Here is a 27,352-nt window from a genome sequence, read left to right as displayed (position 1 = left end):
ATCAGACTAAGCAGCAGGAGATTGAGAGAGTGGAGAGGTCAGGGCAGCAAGGACCAGTCCTGGAGGAGGCCTGTACTCATTGCCAGTAGGAAAGAATAGCACAACACATGCACAGAAATATCAGCAAAATATCTTTATATAAGCAAATATCTTTTTAACTGCAAAATAATTTTTAAGATTCACGCTCAAGTTAGTTTCAGATGGAAATAGGCAGGCCTTTAGATTACAGGGACTTTAAAGGGTAGCTCTGTTTTTTTTTTCAACTCCGAACCTATTTCCCTATGTGTTTTATTCTACGTGACTAATGGAAACAACAGTTTTTAAAATTGGTCCAGTATTGACCAAGCAGGCTGCAGCTGGCATCTGTGAATCAGGCTGCAATATAACCACATGGTGCAATTGTGCACTGTCAATTTACATCCACTGAAAGTGCTTGTTCTTGCCACTGACAGGCTCAGAGTATTCCTCTAAGTATCTGACAACATTATGGAAAGGATCCCTACAGAGATAGACCTTTTTGTCATAGCCACAAAATCTTGATCGCCCAACCCACCAGACTCCATTTAAATAAATAGTAATTTTATCATCATAAAACACACTTCATTCAAAGTTAACATAAACAGAATAAAACTAACATACAGCAACATGGTTTGTCTTTCACCGATTCATCAATCACCAACTCTGGTTTGGTTGAAATAAACCCTTAATTCACCCAGTTAGATGTGAAAATATGCTGCCTGGATACATGCTTAAATTACTGTTTATTTAAATGGAGTCTGGTGGGTTTGGTTATGGCGATTTTTGGGGCTGTTTCTGATAAACAAGAGGATCTTATTCTTTTCCAAAAAGGTTTATCTTTGTAGGGATTCTTTCCATAATGTTGTCAAACATTTTGACACACTCTGTCAGTCGAAAAAACAAACACTTTAATACACATATATTGATGGTGCACAAATGCCCCAAATGGTTACATTGCTGCCTGTTTTGGTTTTACTCAGTATTGGACCTATTTCAAAAATTGTTGTTCCCATTAGTCACTTAGACTCAAAAACATGAGACAATTAAGTCCAAATTGAAAAATACCAAAGTTTCCCTTTAACTTTCACAATTTCAGTTAATCGTTTAGTTTGTGAAATAAAAAAACAAAGTGGAAAAATGGCCATAGCATGTCAGAGAGCAAAAGGTAAATGTCTTCAAATGTCCTGCAAATCTTTACAAAAATTGGACCCAGCAAATATTTGTCATTGTTGCTTGATGAAAAAACCCAGATGATTAAAAGATTAGGGAAGTTGTTGCCAATTTCTTTTGTTTTTCTTCAGTTGATCAAATAATCGTTTGAGCTCTAAAGATGAGCCAAGTTTGAAAATGGCTTTGCGAGTTAATTTTGTGCCAAGTGCAGACAGAAGATGTGGTGCAACAACCCAAGTAGATCAGGCGTCCTTGGGCCAGGGGTGGATGTTGTGGTAAAACTTTGGATTATTCTTTTCTGTGTTTGTGTGTGAAGAAAATGAAACGTTTCATTCTTTGTTTTTGTAATTGTTTATTTGTTGATTATTGAAAGTTTTTGGTCTTGGAAAATCAAAACAGTATACTTAACAGTTGCAAAAACAGAAATAGAAATACACTCACATGAGGAAAGAAAAAAACAAGATAACCAATAGATCATGATATACAGTAGTATATATATATGTAAAATATAGATGGATAAAAAAAACAGGGCTAAAATAATAGTCATCATAATTTTGATATTAACATTCTGCAGTTGCTGTCTTTTAAATTAATATAATTACAGAGTTTTGAAGGGGAAATCTGTTAAATATGGAAGAAAGAAAGAAAAGAAATGAGAAAAAAAATGGGATTTTAAAGTTAAAATAAGGATATATGTCTGAGAACCAGGTCCCCTCAAGTCTGAATTATAAACCTGAGGGCCACCAATTTTATATTCCACTTTATCCAACCTTTATGTGCATGGTTCACTGCAATTATATGCATGAAAATTAAAATTTGCTAGAATATGTCCTCCCTCTTCTAGTGTACACGCTATTCCTTCTTGTCACATTAATTGTCGCCAAAACCTGCCATGCGTAACTTTGTATTTTCACTTTAAACTGCCTGTTAGCTTGTTAAAATTGACCCAAACAGCACTTTATTTCCCAGACAAAATACAGAGGACATGAGTGTCCTCACTAGTAGCTACAGCCCTTGATTCTCTCTATATACTTAACATTATAGCTATTGGTTCTTTGGCAATATTGCCGACAGAAGAGCAGCTGTAAGAGAAGCAACTTTGCTGTCTTTAACTCACTCTGCTTCTCATTCTGCCTGACTAAAAATATGTCACCATCTTCGTTTCTATACTCCGTCTGGCTTTCCTTTTAATTATTGATCCTCCCCCTCCCATTTTCTCCCAGCACCTATCAATTTCCTCCCAACCACACAATGATAAGCTTGTTACATTCAGCGGTTGCCATGGTTTTTGATTGATGGTGACAGAAGGAGCGAACAATTGACAGAGAGACGGAGGAAGAGTGATTGAGAAGGCAGGGGAAAAAAAAGATATGAAAATTAAAGAGCGATGATGGAGCAGAAAAGTAAGCAGGTGAGGGGAAGAGAAATTATAATAACAAGGTTATGTGAAAGAAACACAACAATGAAAAAATGACGGGTCGGCTGCACAGAAAAAGCCTGAAGAACAGGAAGGGAAAAGAGGATCGCATTAGTCAAGAAAATATATTCATACCTTGATTGTTTAGAATTTATGCATTGTTGTGGTATTATAAAACTGTTATTCATGAGTGCCCTTTCTCTTGCTCATATTGTTGATGGCATATGCTAAACTAAACTAGCAAAAATCTTCAATTCAACTTTATTCGTATCTGGACAGGCTATTGTGTGATGCAGCTCTCCACCCAGGTCAACAGGCGTGTAAATCACAAAGCTAAATAAATTAATTAACTGATTATATCTCACAATGGTGTAGTTGTAAGGACATAAGTGTCTCCTGTGGAGGCTAGTGTATGTAAGGGCCCTGACACACCAAACTGACATCAAAGAACAAGTGACGACAAAGGTCAACTGTTGCCTTCCCTGTGTCTCAGCCAAAAGGTTGCCCTTGAACACACCGCAAAGACTGCCACCAATGACCAACTGGCATGTATGATCTGCGCTTTCATGAGAGGACATAACTCTCCATACCAGCAGGTGGTAGCAGTCTGTATTCGTCATTCAAAAAGAGAAAATGGAAGACTGATAGGACGGATTCAAGGCACTAGTTGGCCAGTTAGCATATAAACATCACAACCCGATTTTGAAATAACAAATTATATTTACCGTGCACCAGTGAACAGTAACACTGCTAAATGGCTAAAAAATGACCTTACCTCAGATAACGAGTTTGCCTTGCAAGAAAGTTCAAGTATCTCAGAGTCTTGTTCACGAGTGAAGGTAGAAGGGAGCGTGAGATGGATTTGTCGTGGTAAAGAGGGAGCTGAGCCGAGAGGTGAAGCTTTTGATTTACTGGTCCATCTACGTCCCAACTCTCACCTATGGTCATGAGCTCTGGGTAGTGACCAAAAGAATGAGATTGCAGATACAAGCGGCTAATTTGAGTTTCCTCCATGGGGTGGTGCAGCCTTAGAGATAGGAGAGTAGAGCTGCTGCTCCTTCGCGTCGAAAGGGGTCAGTTGAGGTGGTACAGGCAAATCATCAGGATGCCTCCTGGGCGCCTCCCGTTAGAGGTGTTCTGGGCACATCCCACTGGTAGGAGGCCCTAGGGCAGACCCAGAACACACTGGAGGGATTACATATCTCATCTGGCCTGGGAATGCCTTGGGGTCAACCAGGAGGAGCTGGAAAGTGTTGCTGGGGGGAGGGACATCTGGGGTGCTTTGCTTGGCCTGCTGCCCCTGCGGCCCGGCCCCGGATAAGTGGATGAAAATGGATGGATGGATGGAAGTAACAAGTTTGTTTTAGCCTCACTCCCTTTTGACATTAGCCATTTGCTTTCCCCACCTCCACTTCTCTTCGCAAACCCTGAGCTGAACTGCCAATCAGAGTGATTTCTTTAACCACCGGGCTCCATCGTCTTAGATGTCAATGGCATGTCGGGCCCTACACCAAGCCGACAATCGCTAGTTAGTCAATGGTGGGCCGTTGGTGATATCTGTCGCTCAAGTTTTTGCAGTGTGTCCCGCACCATTGGCAATAGTTGGCCTTTGACGGCTTTTTTCAGCGAATTCAGCATGTTCAATTAGAGATGGCGGAGCCCGTCAGTGAATGATTGGCAGTTCAGCTCAGTGCATGAGAAGAGAAACGGAAGTGAGGAAAGTAAACAAACGACTAAAGTCAAGGGGCCGTGAGATCATAACAAACTTTATTGAATATGTGGTAAGATTACATTTTTATCCACTGAGTGTTTTTTCAGCAGAAGGCAGTTTGTGTTATTGTTCGTTGGTGCACAGTGAATACCATTCGTTCTGTCTATTTAAGATTGTGTTGTAAATGTGCTAACTGGCTAACTGGTGTCTTGAATCAACCCTATCAGTTTTCCAGTTTCCCTTTTTGAATGATGAATACAGACTACCGCTGCCTGCTGGTACGGAGAGTTATTTCCTCTCATACAAGCGCAGAACATATGTGCTAGTTGGCTGAAGTCTTTGTGGTGTGTTTGAGTGCATTTTTTTGGCTGAGACACAGGCGACCTGAGGCGATGTGACAGTCAAGCTTCATCTCCACCGGTATTATCATGTTGCTTTGGTGTGCCTGGGCTTTATGGCATAAAGGATAAAATACCAAGGAAAATATCATGTTGTAATACTAAGTCTAAATGGGCTCATAGTGCAGCGTCTATGTTTATTCATCTGTCCACAGGCCCAAGTACTTCTTCTCAGCCTGCACAGCAACAACTAGAAAATGGCCAGGGAGGCTTTCCGGCACCTGCTCCACCCTCACAGCCTTCACTCACAGACTCCACCTCTGTCCACTCTCCTCAGCTGTCCCCACAAATCTCCCCTGGCTCTCAGCTTTCTGATCTGCCCTCAGACAGTCCACCCATGGAAGGGTGCGGCCCGGCCACCGGTTCAGCCCCACAGTCTGACTCTCAGGGGAACTCCACAGGAGGCGAGGAAGAGGAGGTGGTGAAGGTGGAGGAAGCTAAGGATGCCAAGAGCAACAAGAAACAACCTCTCCACTGTCCTACGTGCAAAGTGACGGTCAACTCCAGCTCCCAGCTGGAGGCTCACTGTAGTGGTATGTTGTACAACACTACTGATACGACCTCAGTGTTAGTTTATGACTCTGACATTCAGTCCTCTTTGTTTCAGGCTCTAAGCACAAACAGATGCTTGATGGTCACAACAGCAGCCAGTCACAACGCAGGGTCAAGATGACATCACTGCCCCGGCCCACCAGCCGAATTAAGCAGCGAATGGGCAGCAAGACCAGGGCGGTTGTGGGCGTATCCAGCCAGCCCTTTCACTGTGAGATGTGTCAGGTGTCTGTCAACTCAGAGACACAGCTGAAACAGGTACAAGGGTTTATCCTGATATGATAAATGTGATACTCTCACTGCTGTATAAACCACTGAACAGAAAACAAAAACTATGTGGGATGTCCGATCTTTGTATTCTGCAAGGAAAACTACCCAGTGTGTTGTCTCTTTGGTTTGTGAGTCAGAGCTGCCCTGACTGACTCACTGTTCTGTGTAACCCTGTCCTCTTTTAGCACATGAGCAGCAGGAGACACAAAGAGCGTTTGGCTGGGAAGCCTGTCAAGGCGAAGTTCACTCCCTATAATAAACTACAGCCCAGTGCTATCTTAGCGGTGAGAATTTTTCACACACAAACATACACAAGTGCCTTTTGTTATGTGGAAACCAGCTCTTTGGCTTAGACTGAAGTATCTCAACAACTGACAGATTGCTATGAAATTTTGTACAGACAATCATCATCTCATCTCGTCATCTCAGTTTTGGTCGTGCTATGTCAAGCCATGCTGCGCAAATTTACGTTTCCATTATCTCTTAAGATGTGCTGTGCCATGCTGAGCTTCCTTCTCCAGAGAAGGTCCAAACGCTGGGCCCCCTGCCGTCAAGCGCGTAGTGGTGACGTCTTGCCTGTCTTCTCGTATCCCTTTCTTCTCAACCTCTTAGAACATTTTTGTAATAGTAGTTTTGTGACTTGTCTCCAGCTGACTCTTTATAAAGTCATCTCCTCCTCTCCCCATGTGCTACCGTGGCTCATTCTGTTAGGTTGCGTTGTTCATGGACAAACAGAAACCTACACTGTACATGTATCACCACTGGACAACTAGACTGCTAATTTCTCTTCTGCTCTGATCACCAACACCTGTCTGCTCTGAGCGCAGCCACACATGGACACTACGCACAAGGCGCTACACTACTCTTATCACATGATGATAGCCTGCCAAAACTTCCTGTAATTTGTAACTATTCAGAAAATGTGCTATAGAAACAAATCAAACAGTTCAATTTGATCTGGACCAAGACCACCTCTTTCCATCAGACCAAGGTTCGGCTGTTTGGTCCGGACTGTGGTCCAGGGGAGGTGTCACACCTGTGATTTTGGTTCGGATCGAATTAAAGAGACCCAACCTAACAAGGTAGGTGTGAAAAGGCCCTCAGTCTATTAGTCTGAATGTGTTTCTCGTCATTGGTTCCAGACTAAACTGGCCCTGCAGAAGCAGCTATCTAAGGCCCTGCCGGCAGGGTTCCTGACCAGCCCCCTCAATCCAGCTGCCTTGTGCACCATGCCGTCTGGACCTTTGGCCCTAAGGCTGCCACCAGGTCCCACAGCTATCATCCAGGGTCCCCTGATCAGCCCCACCCTCTTCAGACCTGCGCCGGGACCTCTGAGGGCCACACATGCACCTATCATCTTCTCTCCTTACTAGCAATGAGCCACGCTAGACCGGAGGACCTACAGAGGAGTGGACCTAACCTCGCCAAAGCTGGACTGGCAGAAAAGTTAAACTTGGTCGGTGAGGACAAAGCACGGGACCCCCTGAGGGACACTATGCAGCGGCTGCGATGGCATCCTATCAGCGTGTCAAGTTTGGCAGGTGTAAGTCATAAGAACAGTATGCACAATCCCCTGGTGTGGATTGAGATTTCAGCGCTGACTGACCAGTGTCGCCACCCCCCTTAAAAATGGAAGGACCATCGCTCAGCTGTTTCCCCTCAACAAAACTTTTGAGTGCATGTTCCCCGGGGTCTGGACCCCTCTGGAAGCCATAACGACAAGCATCTTTCAGTTTTATTTATAAGACAATTATAGGCGAATACACTAGAGTGTGTAAATGTTACTGAGTGTTTGTTGCCAAAATTCTTTCACTTTCAGAGCTTTCTAGTTGTACTCTGGGAGAAAAGGTACAAAACTTCATTCCTGCTTTAGTTTATAACCAAAATCAAGTTGTGTTACTCCAATGAAAGTGGCTATTCCCATATAACCGCCCTCCACCAATGAAAAGAGAGACCAGATCCTTAACTTTGGATCACTGAGGATATTTACAGCCATCGTCTGAAATGATGCCTCTTCTATATAATTTATTTTAGATAAATACATCCATTTGTTCCGTGTAAAGTGTTTCTCCTGCTCTCTTTGTTACGAAGTGACAATCAACCACCACCCTGATATGATGCCAAGAATAATCCCCATATGGAGACAAACATCTACAGTGAGATGGTTTTATTATAAGTCATAGAATTTAAAACAGATTTAGCGACAGCTCGGTGCTGTTTGTGCAATATAAAGAGACAGACTGATGTGTAATGTTTCCTAAAAATTAAATGATTTATCCACAAGTTTTTAAAGGTCCAGTGTGGAGGTTGCAGGACGAAAACTTCTCCCGTGTGCCAAGCGTGTAGGAGAACTACGGTGGCTGATGGAAAAATGCGAATGACCCTGTTTAGAGCCAGTGTTTGGTTTGTCTATTCTGGGCTACTGTAGAACAACATGGCGGACTCCATAGAAGAGGACCTGCTCCGTATGTAGATATAAGTAGCTCATTCTAAGGTAACAAAAACACAACTATTCTTATTTGCAGGTGATTATAAACTAATGACTCATAGGTATGAATATTATATACTATTTCTGCTACAGCACCCCTACATCCTACACATTGGACCTTTAAAAGTGTCTTTGACGTCTTTATTAAACTGTTTTTATAGAGCTGTATTTAAAACCACATTCTTTCACTTTCCCCTCCGACCTGTTTGTGCTGACTCATCCTAAGCAATATGTATTTTTGAAGTGTCACCTGGTAAAATTAATGACTAGTGTAACTGTGCATCAATTTGCAATAATGTAAATGATAATGTGCTACAAATGTCGATACTGTATTCTATATGAACTTATAAATAGTACTGTTTTTTACACAGTTGTCAGTTTCTTTCTTCATATGGAAATTTGGAGCCTCTTTTACCATTTATTATAGATTTACAGTGAATATTGGCTTATTTGGTGTATGATTACACTTGTGGACATTGAGAACATTTAACCTTTAGCCAGCATCCCTGTCTTTAAGAGGTTGTAGTGGGCTGAGTTTTGCAACTAGAGTGATGGTACTGGTATCATTTGAAACTAGAAGACGTTAGGAATCCAGTGATGCCAACTATGTCCAGCTAAGACATCTAAATGAAAATGACTTCCATGGGTACTCACGAGTCTCTCCTTTAAAGTCATGCCCCCCTTACGCCAATCCACTGCAGGTTCGGGCAAAAACTATGCAGCTTTCTGCCTGCAGTACAGAGTTGTTATATTCGCTTGTTGTATTAGAATATTTCTGCATGCTGGGGTCCCTCAACAGTCTTGGAAATGCATAATCGGGTATGACTGGAAAGCTGAAACTCTTGTGGATTCAATGCGCCCAATTTTATTCATATGTGATGATATTTGTCCCCATAGTAGCTGTTTCATTGCAGTAAGAACATTTTGAGACCTCAGGCAATCAGAGGATGTTTGGCTTTCATAGGTATGTTGACAATAAAGGGGTTTCTGCGCAGCTTCCAGAACAGAAGTGCTCGCCATCCAATTCCTGAAAATGCAGTTCTTACAGAAATCTCCAAATGCCAGGAGTTTTTGAGATCAAATCACAGCATGGATTTTACTCTGGTGTTCCTCAAGCTCTTAGTGTCTCAATGTGGTATTTTGTAGGGATCATTGTCCATCTCAAGTGGTCTAAAATGCTGAAATGGAACAAATGATGTCAATCCAGAAATTGCTGCAATGACTCATGAGACATAATTGAACATGGGAATGGACATCATGTACTTGTTCTAAGCCCCTGTACACTCTGAACTTTCAAACTTCAGATAGGTGCTAACCAAAACACAATGTTTAATACACATTTATGACTAGAAAAGCTTGACACACCGTGCTCCACTGCATCTCAAATTTGTCTTCAGGTTCCCAGCTTTCAGGTCATGTATTTCATTTCTGTGTAGCATATACTGTTGACCTGCTGTCTCCCCCTTAATATCCCCTGTCCTCCCTAAAAAAGACAAAACTAGGTCTGTGGTGGGCCTCAGAGGGTTTTGAAGGTCTTTGATGTAGGCACACACTTGTATCAGTATGATACTATTCTTATTTCAGATCTCAAGGGTCAGAGAGAATCATAAGCAGAAAAAAAATGCATTTATTTTGGAAGAAAATGAATCATCAAGCACAGTGTACCGTATAAAATGTACTTACGTGTGTGGTGAGTCACTGGCAATTTTAAAACACTTCCGTATTGATACTTGCCAAAATGAATACAAGCAGAGCGACACTTAACATTAAACTTTAGTGAGACTGAAAACTATCTGCTGTTTGTTTTTGGGACAAAATAACACCAAGTCATTGCTGATGTATCAGCCACACAGTGTGTACCCCATACTTTATGATACTCTAGTGCCCTCTAGTGGTGTTTTGCAAACAAGACCTCACATCAGGGTGTGTAGGCTGGCAGATAGGGAGATGACAGTGCTGTTTCCTACACTATTATACATTCATATCAATCAATCAAACAAACAACCAGTTATTAATCTAGAGTGGTTGACATGCTTTTAATAATAATGGTAGTATTTAAAAAAACAGAAATGCCATCTAAATATCTTTATTATTGATGCACAAACCCTGCTTAAAATCAAGTTTAATTTTCTTCATAGACACCTTTGGATAGATGATGTTGTGTTTGCATGTCCAACTGTTCCTGGTGGTTCCTCTGGTGGTAGCAGCCTGATCAGCACAACACCTCCAAAACAGGTGGAGCCTCATGTGAAGGTGAAATGACTGGACGTAAGCTCGTGGGTTGCAAAAATAATTACAAGTAGAGGCTTGTGGTTTCAGATGTAGTTACATGCCTAAAGCCTCAGGTTAGGTTTGAAGCTGGGTAAAACAGTTAGAGCAGCAAGATATAGTCAATGTATTGATTATTCGATTGATGGAAAATGGGGAACTAAATTGATAATTGATTCATCATTTAAATAATTTTTGCTAGGATTTGCTGCTTTCCTTGATCTTACATTGTAGTTCATTTAATTTTGGGGGGGTTGGAAATGTTGGTTGGACAAAACAAGACATGATGAAGTCACTCTAGGCTCTAACATATGTAACCACCTGTCCTCACTGTTTTCTAATGTTTTGTAGACCAAACGATCAATCGAGAAAATCATCTAAATTCATTAGTAACAAACACATTCCTTAGTCGCAGCCCCAAAAGCAGTAGCACATCACTTACTTATACATTACATTATATTTTTTGGTAACATTTAATCTGGACTCTGTTTACTCATTTTGTGTGTGTGTCTAAGTGACTAATGGAAACAACTATTTTAGGAAATTGACCAAGAGCGCTGCAGCCGGTGGCCAAAAAGGCTGAAATGTAAGTGTGAAATGAAAGTGTCTGACAACATTACTAAGAGGACACTACAAACATAGACCTTTTTGTTAAAGAGTAAGATCCTCTTTGTTCAACCTGAAACAGCCCCCAAATCACTGTCACTAAAGCCACTAGACTCAATTTATATAAGCAGCAATTTTATAATCATATAACGCACTTCATTCAAAGTCAACAGAAACAAATTAAACGCACAAAAACCATCTTTGTTTGTCTTTCCCTTGTTCCAACAATCACTAACCCTGGTTGGGTTGAAATAAAAATATTTATTCATGTGGCTTGAGGTGAAAATATTCTGGCTCTATACACACTGAAATTACTCTTTATTTAAATAGAGTCTGGTGAATTTGCCAGTAGCTACTTCTAGGCTGTGTCTAGTTAAACAAAAAGAATCTTTACAAAAAGGCCTATCTCTGCATGAACACTTTCTATAAGCTGTCAGACACTTATCAAGACAATCTGACCCAGTCAGGGGAAGAAAAGAGGCACTGAGTCTATGTTAAGTGATGGTGCACAAATGCCCTTAGTGGTGACATGGCAGCCTGTTTAGTCAATACTGGACCAATTTCAAAAACTTTTGTTTCTATTAGTTACAGTCACAAAGACATGGGAAAATAGGCCCGGTTGAAATTCACCTTTAACTTTACAGTATAAAATAAAAAACATCTTAAATTTATAACAAAACATACTCATTTGATATAAACCCTGCTTTTGGGACGTAATGTTTAAATACAGTATATGTTATATTTTTGTTACTGCATTTTATTTTATTCATTTTTTGCCTGTGGTCGTCCTTTCCAGAAAAAAATTGCAAAAACAGTTTTTCACATTAGTTACAGACACAAAAACATGGGAAAAGGGGCCATGTTGAAATCTACTGAAGTTACCCTTTAAAATTTATGATATGAAATAAAATATGAAATATCTTAAATTAAGAATAGTACATATTAATATGATATAAGGCTTGCTTGTTGAAAGTTATATTTAAAAACAGTGTATGTTATATTTTTGATGCTTCATTTTATTTTATTTTATTTTATTTTATATGATTTTGTATTATTTTATTTTATTTTATTTTATTTTATCGTATTTTATTTTAATTTAATATATTTCATTCTATTTTGTATTTATTTGTTGTCTGTAGCCTAGTTTTTGATGACCCCAAAAAGGGTCATACTAGGCTAATACTTACCGGAAATGACGTAAATTGGTGGTCGTCCTCTCCAGAAAAAAAAGAAATAGCAAAAAATGATGTTCCCATTAGTTACAGACACAAAAACATGGGAAAGGGGGGCAGGTTGATATTTGCTTAAGTTAAAATTTAGACTTATAATTTATAAAAATAAAATAAAAAATCTTAAATTTATAATAAAATATATTCATATGATATAAGTACTGCTTTTGGAAAGTTATATTAAAATACAGTATATGTTATGTTTTTGACGCCGCATTTTATCGTATTTTTTATTTGATTTGATTTGATTTTTACTTGATTTTTCTGTCTGTGGCCTAGTTTTTCATGACCTCAAAAAAGAAGGGAAAACAAAGCTTATAACTTACAGGAAATGACGTCACTTCGTGGTAGTCCTTTCCAGAAAAAATGGCAGCTGTTGACATCGACGTGCCGGTGGACGCTGAACCTCAAATCCACGGTTCGGATGACATGGAGCGGTAAATATTAAACGTTAATTCTCCTCTGTGTGTCCGTGTGGTGTGTGTCATGTGAAAATAACCCGGGAGTCTCTGACTGGGCCCAACCGCCGTTAGCTGACAGGGCTCGGACACAACAGCGCGTTAGCCTGGAGACGAGCTAACGAGGCTAGCTCACAGAGGAGGAAACGGCACTTTTCGATAAATGTTAGATTTTATTGTTTATTATAAATGGTAAGCGTCGGCGTTGTTGTAGTTTCAACGGTTAGATGTATTTACACTTTATACATACTTAAAAAAATTTCGCATCTTGTTAAAAAAAAACCGAACCTAACGTTAGCTAATTAGCTAGTATTGACACATGCTCGGCTACAGCTAGCCAACAACTGTTGTATTCAGAGTTTATTTGATTGTGTTAATCTGTTTGTTCGGACACTTAGCTCAATCTAAACACGAGGAGATAAGCATCAATTTAATCTGTTAGTGGTCAGTAATGTTGCATTATGGGCTGACCTCTTTCGAGAAAGTTCCTCATGACACGGACAGTTAGCATTAGCTTTACTTGGAGCTCAAAACACCAGATAAAGTTACAGTCATTATGTAACTTTAAAAGCTTCCCCAAACGTCTCATTTTATTAAACTTAAGTTTTGTGATACGACATTTTAGTTGTCAGTAAATAGGCAAATTAACAATGACAGCGTCTGACAGGAACAGGACACTTTGCATATTATTGGTGTCCTGACACATATATTAGCTGGGTAATATAAGTTTATTCAACCCCAAATGTGAATTAATTAACACGTTTGTTACATAATTAAAGGCATACTTCACCCTCCAAATGAGCATTCATGCATCAATTGGTCATGCTGTGTTACCTTGAATTTATTAAGTAAACTTTTATTTTTCTAGCATAGGTGACCACATGTACCAGCAAAACCATATCAAAACACCCATTCAAAAACTCACACAACTGGTGCAGTATAACCCAGGTCTTATTTATCCACTCTTATGATCAGTACCTTAAGGGTTTATCCTCAGTGCCTTAGAGACACAGGCACTTTCATTAAAACTGAACTGAAAGTGAAACTTATCTGTGCTCTCTTCATAGACAGACTCCAATACTTAGGTTTTTTTTAAGAGAAAATGCATGTGTTTGAGAAGTACTGAGCATACAACTGGATAACTAAGACTTAGATTATACTGCATGACTTGAGTGAGAGTTTGTAAGCAGATGTTTTGATAAACACGGTCCCACCAAAACAGTATGTTTGCTGTTTTCCACAGAGACATGCGAATGAATGTGACATGAATTCAAGATACACAGAATGATCAAATGATGTGCACATAGTCATTTTGTTGGTGGAGTATTCCTTTCATGACTGTGTCTACTAAACAATACAATACTAGACATTAGGTAAAAAATGTAGGAATGGGTGCACTCTTGCATTAATTGCTTTGTCCAGTTGTTTGAAACTGAAATAATGCAAAGTACCAGAGTGAGTAAGTTGCCAGTGTATCAAAGGGAAGTCTGTGTACAGGAAAATTGATAAGATAAATAAAGTGTATCAGTCTAACTCTAAGCAGCAGTGTTGATTTTTTAAAGTTGGTTTGATAACAAGAAACCAAATTTAAAATCACCTTAAAACTAACAGGGTAGTTGTATCAAAATAGGCATTTCAGCATTTAGTTGAATCTGAGCAGATAATGTAGCCCCAAACACTTCAGCTTTCATCCTGCTGCTCTTGTAAGCAAGACAAGACTTCACTAGAATAAATACAGAGGATTTATCACAAGATGCAAACCATTGGTTAGCCTTAAAAATGGAAGGCCAGATTAGAGTTTGTCAAAAACCATCAAAAAAGCCTGTACAGTTGTGGAACAGCATACTATGGACAGATAAAACAAAGATCAACTACCAGAATGATGGGAAGACAAGAGAAGGAAGAAGGGAAGGAACTGCTCATGATCCAAAGCACACCACCTCATCAGTGAAGCATGGTGGAGGTACTGTTATGTCATGGCCATGTATGGCTGCCAGTGGAACTGGTTCTCTTGTATTTATTGATGATGTGACTGCTGAGAAGAGCAGCAGGATGAAAGCTGAAGTGTTTGGGGCACCATTATCTGCTCAGATTCAACCAAATGCTTCAAAACTCATTGGACGATGCTTCACAGTGCAGTTGGACAATGACCTGAAGCATATTGCAAAAGCAACCAAAGTCATTTTTAAGGCAAAGAAGTGGAATGTTCTGCAATGGCCAAGTCATATCATCTGACCTGAATCAATTGAGCATGCATTTCTCTTGCTGAAGCCAAAACTGAGGGCAAAACACCCAAAACACAAGCAGGAAGTGCAGACGGCTGCAGTAAAGGGCTGGCAGAGCATCACCAGGGAAGAAACCCAGCATCTGATGATGCCTATGTGTCCAACACTTCAGGCAGTCATTGACTGTAAAGGATTTGCAACCAAGTATTAAAACTGACTGTTTAATTGATGATTATGTTAGTTTGTCCAAATACTTATGAGCCCTTAAAGTCGGGGGACTGTGTGAAGAAATGGTTGTAATTCCTACACGGTTCATACTACATTTTTGAAAAAAGCCTTAAATGAAAGCTGAGAGTCTGCACTTTAAGCAGGTATTCATTGTTTCATTTAAAACCCATTGTGGTGGTGTACAGAGCCAAAATGATGACAACTGTATCATTGTCCAAATAATTATGGACCTGACTGTATAAACACGTTCCCTCTAATTCCAGATTTTCAAAATATAATTTCAGATTGATGCAGAAGAGTCCATTAATTTCTCTAAACTCTTCTTAATACTAGAGAGCTGAAATGCCTATTTTGATACAACTACCCTGTTAGTTTTAAGGTGATTTTAAATTTGGTTTCTTGTTATCAAACCAACTTTAAAAAATCAACACTGCTGCTTAGAGTGAGACTGATACACTTTATTTATCTTATCAATTTTCCTGTACACAGACTTCCCTTTGATACATTGTTTCATTTAAAACCCATTGTGGTGGTGTACAGAGCCAAAATGATGACAACTGTATCATTGTCCAAATAATTATGGACCTGACTGTATGTATGGTTTCTATATTTACTTCCTAGATATAAGCTTCTACTTTCAATATTTTTTATTCTAGCTCGCAGGCTTTACTGGACTGTTCAGTGCTGTATTTGCAGATGTAATGTAGGGAGAGGTGTACACAATATAGATATGTTCTGCCATGAAATTTAGGTAATTTAGAGATATGAATTGTGGATAGTGCCGGCGCCCCATGTACAGAGGCATTGCCTCACTGCAGCGGCCACGGGTTCGAATCCGGCTCGCGGCCCTTTGCTGCATGTCAGTCCCCACTCTCTCTGTCTCCCCATTTCACTGTCTGTCCTGTCAATAAAGGCAAAAAAGCCAATTAAAATAATCTTTAAAAAAAAAGTCTGCCACAGTATGATTTTGATTAGATTCAGGGGCCTGCTATCGATATGAGACTGAATATTATTCAAACCACAGAAATGATGTACATCATTGTAACCAATAAAGTGCAGTAAAGTTTACTTTAAATTGACTCCATTAACACACATAAAACAGCATGAGGGATAAGTGAAACGTCAGGGCTTTCTGACTCACAACCCTGAAGGGAAACCTCTCCCAACAGCCATTTAACAAAAGCACAACATTCAGCTCAATAATTATTGTCAGCAGAAACTTTGTAAGGGTCAAATGTTTTTCTTCTGTACCCAGCTGTAGTGTTTTGTGGCAGATGTAAACAACCATGATGTCACTAACTTGGGTGTGGGGCATAAAGAAGGTCTACACACTGTTATGCAACAAATAAGTAGTTTATTTCTCTTATTCTCTGTGCAAAACAACATTTTGATCTGTAAGATTTTCCTCAGGCAAGTGTGAAAGACAGAAAAAGCATTTCATTTAGAAGCATTAATGACTGCAGTGAAGTGTCTCTACAAGATTGACTTGTTTTCTCTTTCACACTTGCCTTAAGAAGACCTTATAGATCAAAATGTCCATGGTGACCAGCACAGCAGTAGCTTCGTCCTTATATGAATCAGTATTTTCCCTTTAACACTTGGCACCCTGAGAGGACTGCAGCAGGTGAATTTCACTGCTATGTTTAGTGCTGAAGCTGCATATCAAGACTGTGTGCCCTGCTCTGCTGTCCCACTTCCAGGTGTTACACACCACAGTCCTTTCAGGCTCTGCCTCGTGTGCAGGAAATTCTCTGATGGATACAAATGAGTTCAGGCAAACCAGCTGGTCTGGTTTGATGTCACTGACTTGAAGGTGAGCTATGCAGGAATTGTTGGCTGCTATTTGTAAACAGTTTTGTAGTATTTGGGTTTTTTCATTGCTGTGTACACAATTTATTTAGCTTCCTCTTGGACGTGTGCTGCTTCCAGTCTGGCACCTGGCTGCTGTCTTTATAGAAAGTCCCAAACTCAGTTGCACACTGTGCCCTGGAACACGTTTTTTTAAGTTAATCCTGCATAGTTTAACTTTTACGCAGTTGTTTTATGTACATCTTTATTGTGAAGGGCTTTAATTGGTTAACTGATTTATTACTGAACAGTTTACTTTATATTGTATGGGCAGATAACTCTTATCTTTGTAAAGCTCCTGTTAAACCTTGACTTTGGTTTGTGTTTCTCCTCTGCAGTCAGGCTGAAGGCTTCAAAGAGCAAGGAAATGCATTCTACAGCAAGAAAGATTACTCCGAGGCTTTCAACTATTACACCAAGGCCATTGGTAAGATCACATCTAACTACTCTTTACCCATAGACCAACTTTTGTTCATACTCTCCTGCTGATGAATTCTGATGATCTCTTCTGGTCCCCCCTTCCCAGCACATCAGCAAAACAAAAATAACAGTGAAATTTCTATTGACAGTTGAGTCATCGCCTCCTCCTGACTTATTTCTCAACACACGTTCTCTCTGTGTGCTTTAAAACTGTATCAGGAGCAGCTCTACCTCTGTTATTTGTTTGAATTACTCATAGGACTTGCACTATATTTGCAGTTTACCTCTGTCTATCACAAGGATGGCTCTAGACCAATGGTTCTCAAACTTTTTGGTGACGAAGACCCCTAAAATGATCCACATGAGGTCACAGACCCCCATTTAATAAGATCTGGCTTCAGGGACCTCAATCTAAAAAGATTGTTTTATGATTAAGACCAGAATTTTATAGTTTTCAACTACAGTTGAGGATGTAAGTGCATAGAAAGTGAAACTTATGATCAGAATCAGCCAATTTTTGTTATCAGGCCATTATCAGTGGTGATAAGCAGCATAAATATGGTTTCGTAGGGGCTTGCCACACCTACTGTCAGGCTGAGAGGGCCATTACCAGACCATAAAATTAGTCTTTCTGCTAGAATAGGGACTGGCACAGGACTTTCACCCATGAGACCAGGGTTTGTGTCCCTTGTAAAACCATTATTTACACCCAACCATGCTCTTTCTGAAATTTAACACATTGTTTTGACACTTTAACCTAATGAAAGTTAAAATTAAACCTAACAAACTAGTAGTGGCTGTTAAATGGGCCGATACGACCTTCTGAACCTACCAGCCTACCACTGACCCATATGTATGAGGCTTATAACCACAGATAATGGCCATTCAGTGGGCTGATAACATCCCAGTTGGGTGCCAGAATAGACACTAACTTTAACCCACATTGGGTAACTTCTGTAGTGAATCAAACGGTGAAATAAATATTTCTTGTTTTTCTGGGGACCCCCTGGGACTCCTTCAAGGTCCCCTGGGGGTCCATGAACCCCTGGTTGAGAACCACTGTTCTAGCTAGATCTGTAATCTGTATCCACTTCTCATTTTTCCTGCGTGACATGGATTTTTTTTTTCTTGTCTCTCAAGATGCAAGCCCCAAAACTGCCAGTTATTATGGAAACAGGGCAGCCACCCTCATGATGCTCTGTCGCTTCCGAGAGGCTCTAGAAGATTCCCAGCAGGCTGTGCGGCTGGATGACTGCTTCATGAAAGTGGGTTTCAGTATCATTGTTATTCTCAGCTTTGCACATCACTTGCTCTGTCAAAAACCCCCAGCTGCACTTGCAGAATAAAGTTTGTTTTTTAATGCAACCCTAAGAAGGAAATGTGCCTCTGCCACCCCACAGGGTCATCTACGTGAGGGCAAGTGCCACCTGTTGTTAGGAAATGCCATGGCAGCCAATCGCTGCTTCCAGAAGGTTTTGGAGCTGGATCCCAGCAACAGAGAGGCCCAGCAGGAGGTGGGGATCACCTGAACTTCTTACATTTCCCTCACTGTAATAGCTTCTTGCATACAGCTTGTTTACATCACTGCTCTGCCCAGATGGAGGGCAGGCAACTGCAGGCTACCAACACTGGTAGCACTATGATTTGAGCTGCGTATGGCTGTGCCAGTTGGTCAAATTTGGGTGTAACAATGTAACATTAGGAGGTCTGGAGGACGACATAATTTGTAACGACAATCATGTCCACACCGTGCAAATCAGTCAGGTTGTGGTGAAAAACACTTTACTTCTGTTTTGTATGGATCACATTCAACATGAGTGTCAATTTTCACATGATACCTGCTGCCTGCATGTTGATCCAACCTTTTTATAAGTCACGTTCCTCTATTTCCAGTTTCCAGTTCACACAGTATATGGATGTATTACTTCCTGCCCTCCATCGGAATTTTGCACGTCATGATAGTCATATGATTGCAGAAAAACTGTTACTGTACAAGAATGCATTTTATTATGTACTGAGCATAGTCTTGGAGTCAAAGATGTAACTCAAACTCGCCTGTTAACATTGTAAAGAAATTGCTGACACATGATTGCTCTTATATTTCAGAACAAGACTGCAGCGATGCTAGTGGAGTACGAACGAATGGCGGACTTTGGCTTTGAGAAGCGTGATTTCAGAAAGGTACTTTATACCCATTCTCTCTTTTTCGCCAAACTCAATAGCTCCATTTTAATTGTTATGTTTTACAAAGATCCAAATCTCTGCATGTCTTTCATCAGCGATTACAGTAGATTGTAGCAGGTGTAGTTAATTGGCTCTTGTCCTGACCCAGGTGGTGTACTGCATGGACCGGGCCTTAGCAGTGGCTTCTGCCTGTCACCGCTTCAAAATTCTCAAGGCCGAGTGTCTGGCCCTGCTGGGACGCTATCCAGAGGCCCAGTCTGTAGCAAGGTGGGAACAACTGGTGTTAGGTTCATGGTGTATGAGTGTCTTGTTACTTTAGTAACTTTCCGATAAGTGGGATGTAATAGACTTACTGATTCTTCAATCTTTTTTACAGTGATATCTTGCGAATGGATTCCACAAATGCAGACGCACTCTACGTCCGAGGCTTGTGTCTCTACTATGAGGACTGCATCGATAAAGCTGTACAGTTCTTTGTCCAGGCTCTGCGCATGGCACCTGACCACGAAAAGGCCCGTCTAGCCTGCAGGGTAAGATTGTCTTCTTCCTCTTTGTTTCATTGAAAGAAAGAAATGAATAAACATGTTTTTGTACAGTTATTTTTATTTCAAACCATCAAGTATTTTGGAATGTCTTGTATAAGATCAATGTGTATGAAAAAGCAAAGTGATCCATACTGCTTGATTAGTTCTGCCACGAGTGGTAAGGTTAGAAATTTATTTTTGGGTGTAGTGCAGCACATTTGCATTTTTTCTGCATGTTGGCTTTCTGCACTGCTCATCTCTTGGCAGATTACGGCCCCAATTAGACAGAACCGTAGAGACCCACTGTACTGTCTTTTTGTCAAAGCCTGCACTGATCAGACAGAGTGCTTTTTGCAGCTTGCTGCGTCACCAAATCACCTGTCCTTAGCTTAACCAGTTTTTTTGCTGTGAAGTAATCTCACAGATCTGTACCTTCAAATCTGCATAAGAAACAGACAGGCGGAGGGTAGACTCACAAGTCAGTCTTTAGACGCTTTGCTTAACTAAAGACTGATGACTTTCTCCCTGATTTTGTGTTTAGATGGACGGATACAATTTCAGAGTTTAAAAAAACTCCCTACGTTGCAGAGCCAATAGTAAATCTGCAGGGCGGTCCTTCGGTGGCTCGCTGAACTCTTGTGCTTGTAAACATAGTCCCACTAGAAACACGTGTAAGCGGTACAAAATGGCTCAGCCGTGCTCGCAGAAAACGCTGTCAAAGTTCAGTGGGTGTTTGTCGCGTTTGCGGCGACACATTCTCGCCGACTAAAAGAAACAAACATAATCTTTTACAAGGCCATGACTCATCCGTCCGGCCGGACTATAACGTTATAGGGAATCGCCTTGTTGTTTACAAATACTTCCGGGTAGAAAACCAGCAGAGCTTTTAGCTATATATATATATATATAGCCTATATATCACATTTTTCACATCACTGTATCACCATTTGGACTAATCTGATGTTTGTAAAGTCTATAAACACAATGATTGAACAAACATTACTATTTCTGTGTGCACGTTTAGCTGGGCTAACCGTTAGCTGTTAGCCCTGTTAGCCGTTAGCGGTGTCTGTAATAGGTAATAACTCATTAAACGGTCTGTGAAAAAAATATCTTTTCCAGCGGATATCTTAGTTACAACATGATTGAGCTAGCAAAGCAGTTTTGTGTTGCTATGTGTGGTATTTATTCAGTTTTAGGAAATCACGATGTCTAGAAAGCATCAGTGGCTGCAGCTGACAGGGACAGCTAACACTAGCAGCAAAGCTAACATCAGGACGTCATCTGTTAAAAGCCTCCCGTTGTCGGATACGACATGAAAGTACTCCACTTAGCTCAATAATGTTGTAACTAAGACATCCGCTGGAAAAAATATTTTCTTCACGGATGAGCACACGTTTGATAAAACGGAGTTTAATCTCTTGGCATCCATTTTCAAGCTCTCTGTGTGTTTGTTTCCTTGCGGACGAGAAAAGGAGGAGCGCACATTTCCGAGAAGGCGTGTCCTTTTCAAAAATGCAAGAGGTGTTGCTTTGTTGCCGGCCGTTTTTGCCGGTGTGTTAAACACACTTTAGAAAGGAGTGTCCCCAGACTATCAGAAGGCGGAGATCTCTGATTGTCTGGTGGCGAGACTAGGCGGAGGGCACATGGAGACTGGACACAGGGAAATAGAGAAAAAAGAGAAATCACAGGGAGCTCCCCCAGCTCATTGAGGAACTTCTCCTGGATGATGGTCGGTTTAAGGTTTATATTAGTAAGAGTCAGGGACAGTTTGACAATCTGCTGTTAATCGTTAGGCCTAATTGCAGTTGGTAAAATGTTAAAAGTAGTTGATGCTACAATTTCTTTAGATATTTCAGTTTGCCTAGGGCGATGATGAAAGTGAGGTAACGTTAGCTTTTAACAAACCAAGTACTTCAACGCAAGTGTTCAGGGTGCCCTTGCAAAAAGGCAAGGTGCTCAGCAATGCGAGAGCAGTGAGCAAAACACTCCACTCTAATTAAAAACATTACAAAAAGACACCCCAAGCTGTTGAAGTTTGCTCCGTCTGGTCAGAACCTAAGTAAGTAAATCCATTCTTGAAGACATGCCAAAATACAGACAACACCTTAATGTTTTAAAAGAGACATGATGACTTGTTCTCCTCCCAAATCAGAATGCCAAAGCCCTAAAAGCCAAGAAAGAGGAGGGCAACCAGGCGTTTAAGAGCTGCAACTATGAAGCTGCCTACCAGCTGTATACCGAGGCCCTGACGATAGACCCCAACAACATCAAGACCAACGCTAAACTGTACTGCAACAGAGCCACAGCAGGAGTAAAGGTGAGAGGCGACACGTTACCAGCTGCAGGCATTCAATCAATAATGCTGTCTGATTATTTGTTCTCTTCTAGCTCTTCACTCAATTTACTGTCATTAACTTGTTCATCAACAGCTGCAGAAACTTGATAAAGCCATTGAAGATTGTACCAGTGCAATCAAACTAGATGACACTTACATCAAAGCCTACTTAAGAAGAGCTCAGTGGTATGCTGCACTTTCTATATGAGTACATGTGTCCTAATGGGTGTGTTTTGTTGTGCATTATGCAGTTTTTGAGTGACTTTGTGTGACCCTGTAGTTACATGAACACAGAGCAGTATGAGGAGGCCGTACGGGACTATGAAAAAGTTTACCAGACAGAAAAAACATCAGGTGAGCTGCAATTGTGTTATACTTTTGCATTTTTACCTGTTTTAACTGATGCACCAGCCATGTCAGGTTTTCACACACTCACATTTTATCACTTTAGATCACAAGCATCTGCTGAAGACGGCACAGCTGGAGCTGAAGAAGAGCAAGAGGAAAGATTACTACAAGGTGCTGGGGGTCGGCAAGAATGCCACCGAGGATGAGATCAAAAAGGCCTATCGCAAACGGGCCCTCATGCACCACCCAGGTAGACCGCTTAGTCTTTACACAGACATGAAGGATACCAGGTTTGCATTTGATGGTTATATATCTGAAGGACTGTGTTGTAATTGTATCATCATCTTGCAGACCGCCACAGCGCAGCGACTCCAGAGGTGCAGAAGGAGGAGGAGAAGAAATTCAAGGAGGTGGGCGAGGCCTTCACTGTGCTCTCTGACCCAAAGAAGAAGATCCGCTACGACAGTGGACACGACCTGGAAGACGACTGCTCCTTTGATGGTGGAGGTAAAACCTGTTTTTTTTTTCTTTGGACAGATTTACATTCAAAAGCTACCAAAACTGAGTGACAGATTATTCACTGTCTGGTGTATAGAAGAGGCATCAATACTGTCCACAGAACACCATGACATGTATCATGACTTTTTTATTTATTTATTTATTTTTTTTCATTTCATCTATAAATTTTAGGTTTTGCTGAATATTCAGACTTCCCATTAATTCTCACAGAATCCCTCAGATTTAGAAGTAGGGATGGGAATCATTCAGGTTGAGGACCAGTGCCAAATTATTGGATCCATTGGAATCATATGGTGCCGAGCTGATCAATTCCTTGCCAATCAATTCAGTGCCAGCATATTTTTCTGACAGTTACACAGTGCAAAACTAGGACATCAGACTCATGTCTATGTTGCTGGAAGCTTGCAACAAGAAGGGCTCATGGCAGAGAGGTAGAAACAGTCCAAAGTGTGGCAAAGAAAGATGATAACAGTGCTGCTTCAGGGCTGTACGGTGCAGCATGTATGTCGCCCGTGGTATGCAAAAAGCGATCTGTGCGATAAATGAAAGTTACCACAGTAGCGCTTGTGCTTTACAGCTTTGTGCTGTGTGTGTGTGTGTGTGTGTGTGTGTGTGTGTGTGTGTGTGTGTCTGTGTGTGATATTGAGGGGAGGGTTCATGTGCTTGTATGTATGTGAGGTGAATCAATAGTGCATTGCTACTATACTTGATAGTGTGATGGTGAGATGGCCATATGCGAACGAGAAAGCGCGCACATCCAAAAATAAGGATTGGGTGCTGGACAAAAAAAGTCTAAACGACGGCCATATGCGCCTGAGCAATAGAGCAAAGGGAGTAAATACATCTCATTAGGGGGAGCAAAGCTATGGTTTGCCTTTTTAAAAATAAAGTTATGGTCATAAAGTCTCCGCGATCAGGTAGTTATGTTTAAACAGCCTACATTCATAATAATTTTACCATTTCAGCAACCGACAAAAACAAGTAACAAGAAAATTACACATTTTTGGACCTCCCTTTGAGATGGTTCATAATCAGGTGCCCATTGAGACGGCTCCTGGATGTGGTTGACAGATATGTTCATGTTAATATAGCACAGCACGGATATAGCTATTTTATACGCTGAACATATCACGGACGTGATCATGATCAAACAAAGTGTCTCTGTCTCCTGTATTATGGAAACATTAGCGCCACGCAGGCAGGCCAAGCAGTTTGTCTTTGACAAAGAAAACAAATGAGAACAAATGCTGTACAAATATTCTCTCATTTTGTGCGTTCAGACTTGAAACGTGTAGGCCTACTTTATCCACACAGAAGATTAATCAGAAGTCAATAAAGAACTGGACCGACAAGCAGAATCAATAACGGCATTGTTATCAATAAAATCAAATTAATATCCCTTATTATAAGTCAGCCTATGAAAACAGTAGGAACCCAGCTTTTTCCAAGCACTACATTGACTGTATCCTTAACTCAGACACTTCTTATAGTCTCCTGTGCTCGTCTCGATTGTCTGGCAGTTCCTGTTTCTCTCTGCAGTGCATGCACACCCTGTACTGATGACACCTGTTTGTCAAACACCTTGATTCACCTCCATTCCGTGTGCACATCATGTTCTTCCTGAAGCTTGTCATCACCAGCTAATCCTGCTGTTGTCTTTGCTGTCTCTCTAGACTTTGACGCGAACAACATCTTCAGGGCTTTCTTCGGCGGCCATGGTGGAGGAGGAGGATATAGTTTTGATTCCAGTCCAGGTATGTTTGAAGACATCGCTCAAGACATCTTTAAGTTTACTGAAGCAACAGAGAAAGTTAATCCTGTAAACTAACTTTGTCTTTGTTTTTTTTTCTAGACAATGGACCTGGAAATTTCTTTTTCCAGTTTGGCTAAAGTGAAGGAGCATGCGGGAAAATACAACCCTGCAGTAGACAAAATCAAGTTGGACCCACAGTCACCTCCTGATGCTCACACTCCCGAGCGTCTGACAAAATGTCCCCACTATTCTTTCTCAAGAGGTTCTTGATTATCGCATTCACTTCTAAATTTACTCCTCACATTGATGCTAAAAACAGTAGGAAGGATAATTCAGAGACTCTAGTTGTGAATTAACTCTGTAAATATGGAATTGCTTAAGAGGTCTTTTTTTAAAATGAGGGGTTTGGATCAGCTGATCAGAGCATGTCCCTTCTGCCAAAATCTAAATGACAAAAAATAAAATCTTGTAAAACTGCTTCAACCTTCGTAAAGGTGACCCGTGGAAGAGTAAGCATCATGGTTGATTAGTTTTAGAAGACACACTATGGTATATGTTTTTATGGTTCTGCTGGGACTTTACGTCTCCGTAGAACCAGAGCCAATTTACTGTGGAAGTTCAATGTCAAACTGACCTCAGGACAGCCTGTTGAGGACAACGCTGGTCTCATGCGAGCACGTGTCCAGGTTTTATTGGCTCACTTGCCAAATACAAAATCTTCGTGCAGGGTTTTTTCTTTCTTCTCCATGCTGCGTTGTATATTTGACTCGAATGTAAAGCGTTTTGTGTCCATAAATATTTTTCTTCAGTCTTCCCGAGGTCTATTTATATTTATTGTACTGTATATTCTAACCTGTACACAGCAAAACGTCAGTGTTTGTCTTCCTCAGTTTTTAAGAGACTCAATTGTAAATGTTTCCCGCGCCATCCTCTTTGCCCTTGAAATTGTGCAGTTTTTTTTAACAGGCCAAAATCTGCACACATACACCTTCTCTTCAAAGCACCGACCACTCATCTGTCCCGTTCAAATTCTAGTGGTGCCTTACCAGAATGAGCAGCGAGCCACATCCTATTGACTAAAGGCAGCACTTGTGGAGCTTTGTGAGTCTGCGCTCTTCTTCATATCTGGCCAGTGAATGAAATTGAATATTAGTAACCGAATTCTTCATCCCGTCAAACACAAAAGACTCTTCGTGTCATGTCAGCGTCAGTCACACCCAGCTGTCATCCACCCATACTCGTCACGCGCGTTTTGTCAGTGCAGCCCTTCCCCTACTTGTTCCACCTGTTTTTAAAGGGACGCTGTTAGTAGGCTGGAAGCTCCTATTAATTGTTCTGTCACTGATCTATGTATCATTTTTAAAAGTTGTTACAGTATTAACGACATGCTTTTCTTATTAAAAATAAAGGCTCGTCTTTTACTGTGACGGTGGACTTTTTTCATTGTGGGATAGAGTGTAAGACAACACAGATCAGAAGAGGTAATAGTCACAATATATTTATTTTATCATGTTATTTATTTAATGTAATCAAATTGATTTTCCAGATTTGATTAGTGGGTACTGTACTTAAGTAGGCTTGATTTGAGTATTTCCATTTTAATTTAAGTCTAGGTTCTTCAACTTAAATACTTCACTACATTTAGTGAGTTCAGGTGAGGCTACTCTGAAAATATATCTTTGCCAGTTACCAATTACTTAACACTGGAAGAAGCTGAACTACAGCAAAGCTTTAAAGCTGGTTTACTCAAACTACTCTGAAAAGGTAGTTCAAACTACCTTGTAAAAAATGTACATGGAATATAACAATATACAGTACAAAAAGTCACATGCCACTTGTTCACGTCATAAACCAAAAAAATAAAATACCCGAACTACTAATGGGAAAGCGACAGGAAATGTCAGCTTGGGTTTGGTATACAATGTCCATGAATGTACCTGCCTTCAGAAACTAAAGTCCAGGTAGGGGTATTAAACCAAAGCAGGATGACTCAGTTAATCAGGTAACTTCTAAAATAGCATGCAACAACTTCTGTGAACATTTGTTAATAAAAAGCAGTCATCAATAATTATGAATAATTGTGGTCAAAGGGGGTTCAATTACAGTCAAGAGGCAATGGTAACATAAAAACACAAAAAAATCCTGTTTTATTGCCCAAAATTGGTTGTAGTTTCAGTAGTTAACAACACATAAATAAAAAAAAGGAATTAAACTAATTAGATCACTATGCAGATATGAATGTAGCTGAACTATGAGCAAATAACTGCGAAGTGTAGTCATTTGGCCGTAGTTAGTACTTCTCAGATTTAAGAATTTAAATGCAAAATAAAATCTTGATGCATTGTTAAAGATAAAACTACTCAACAGAGTATACAGTAGA

General features: G+C 40.4%; 2 protein-coding genes across 4 annotated transcripts in view; both read left to right on the top strand.

Moving 5' to 3' along the window:
• LOC117259098 (zinc finger protein 385B-like) overlaps nt 1-8,388 on the top strand; it is a 136,175-nt gene extending 127,787 nt beyond the window's left edge. For 2 of the 3 annotated variants that reach the window (XM_033630320.2, XM_033630322.2), the window contains 4 exons: nt 4,870-5,247; nt 5,322-5,524; nt 5,722-5,820; nt 6,679-8,388. In XM_033630320.2, coding sequence (XP_033486211.1) covers nt 4,870-5,247; nt 5,322-5,524; nt 5,722-5,820; nt 6,679-6,909 — 911 coding nt within the window. In that variant the 3' untranslated portion in view covers nt 6,910-8,388. The remainder of the gene's footprint in view (nt 1-4,869; nt 5,248-5,321; nt 5,525-5,721; nt 5,821-6,678) is intronic. The other variant, XM_033630321.2, reaches the window with a different exon arrangement.
• A 4,075-nt stretch (nt 8,389-12,463) lies between these two features.
• On the top strand, nt 12,464-26,399 carry LOC117260007 (dnaJ homolog subfamily C member 7-like). Its single transcript, XM_033631855.2, has 14 exons — nt 12,464-12,564; nt 17,225-17,313; nt 18,447-18,571; nt 18,707-18,820; nt 19,413-19,487; nt 19,639-19,757; nt 19,867-20,020; nt 22,170-22,334; nt 22,447-22,538; nt 22,633-22,706; nt 22,804-22,950; nt 23,052-23,207; nt 24,893-24,973; nt 25,072-26,399. Exons 1-14 carry the CDS (start codon nt 12,494-12,496, stop codon nt 25,107-25,109), a joined length of 1,500 nt encoding a protein of 499 aa, XP_033487746.1. The 5' UTR covers nt 12,464-12,493; the 3' UTR covers nt 25,110-26,399.
• Nucleotides 26,400-27,352: the final 953 nt, after the last annotated feature.

Source organism: Epinephelus lanceolatus, chromosome 21 (assembly GCF_041903045.1).
Source record: "Epinephelus lanceolatus isolate andai-2023 chromosome 21, ASM4190304v1, whole genome shotgun sequence".
NCBI lineage: Eukaryota > Metazoa > Chordata > Actinopteri > Perciformes > Serranidae > Epinephelus > Epinephelus lanceolatus.
The sequence above is the reverse complement of the archived record's forward strand: the minus strand, read 5'-3'. Positions and strand labels throughout refer to the sequence as shown.

Bases quoted from the DNA above. Each gene is read 5' to 3' on its own strand.
- LOC117260007 (XM_033631855.2), top strand. From the start codon at position 12,494: ATGGCAGCTGTTGACATCGACGTGCCGGTGGACGCTGAACCTCAAATC. The intron at 19,488-19,638 runs GTACTTTATACC...GTCCTGACCCAG, and splicing joins AGAAGCGTGATTTCAGAAAG to GTGGTGTACTGCATGGACCG. The intron at 22,539-22,632 runs GTATGCTGCACT...GTGACCCTGTAG, and splicing joins TACTTAAGAAGAGCTCAGTG to TTACATGAACACAGAGCAGT.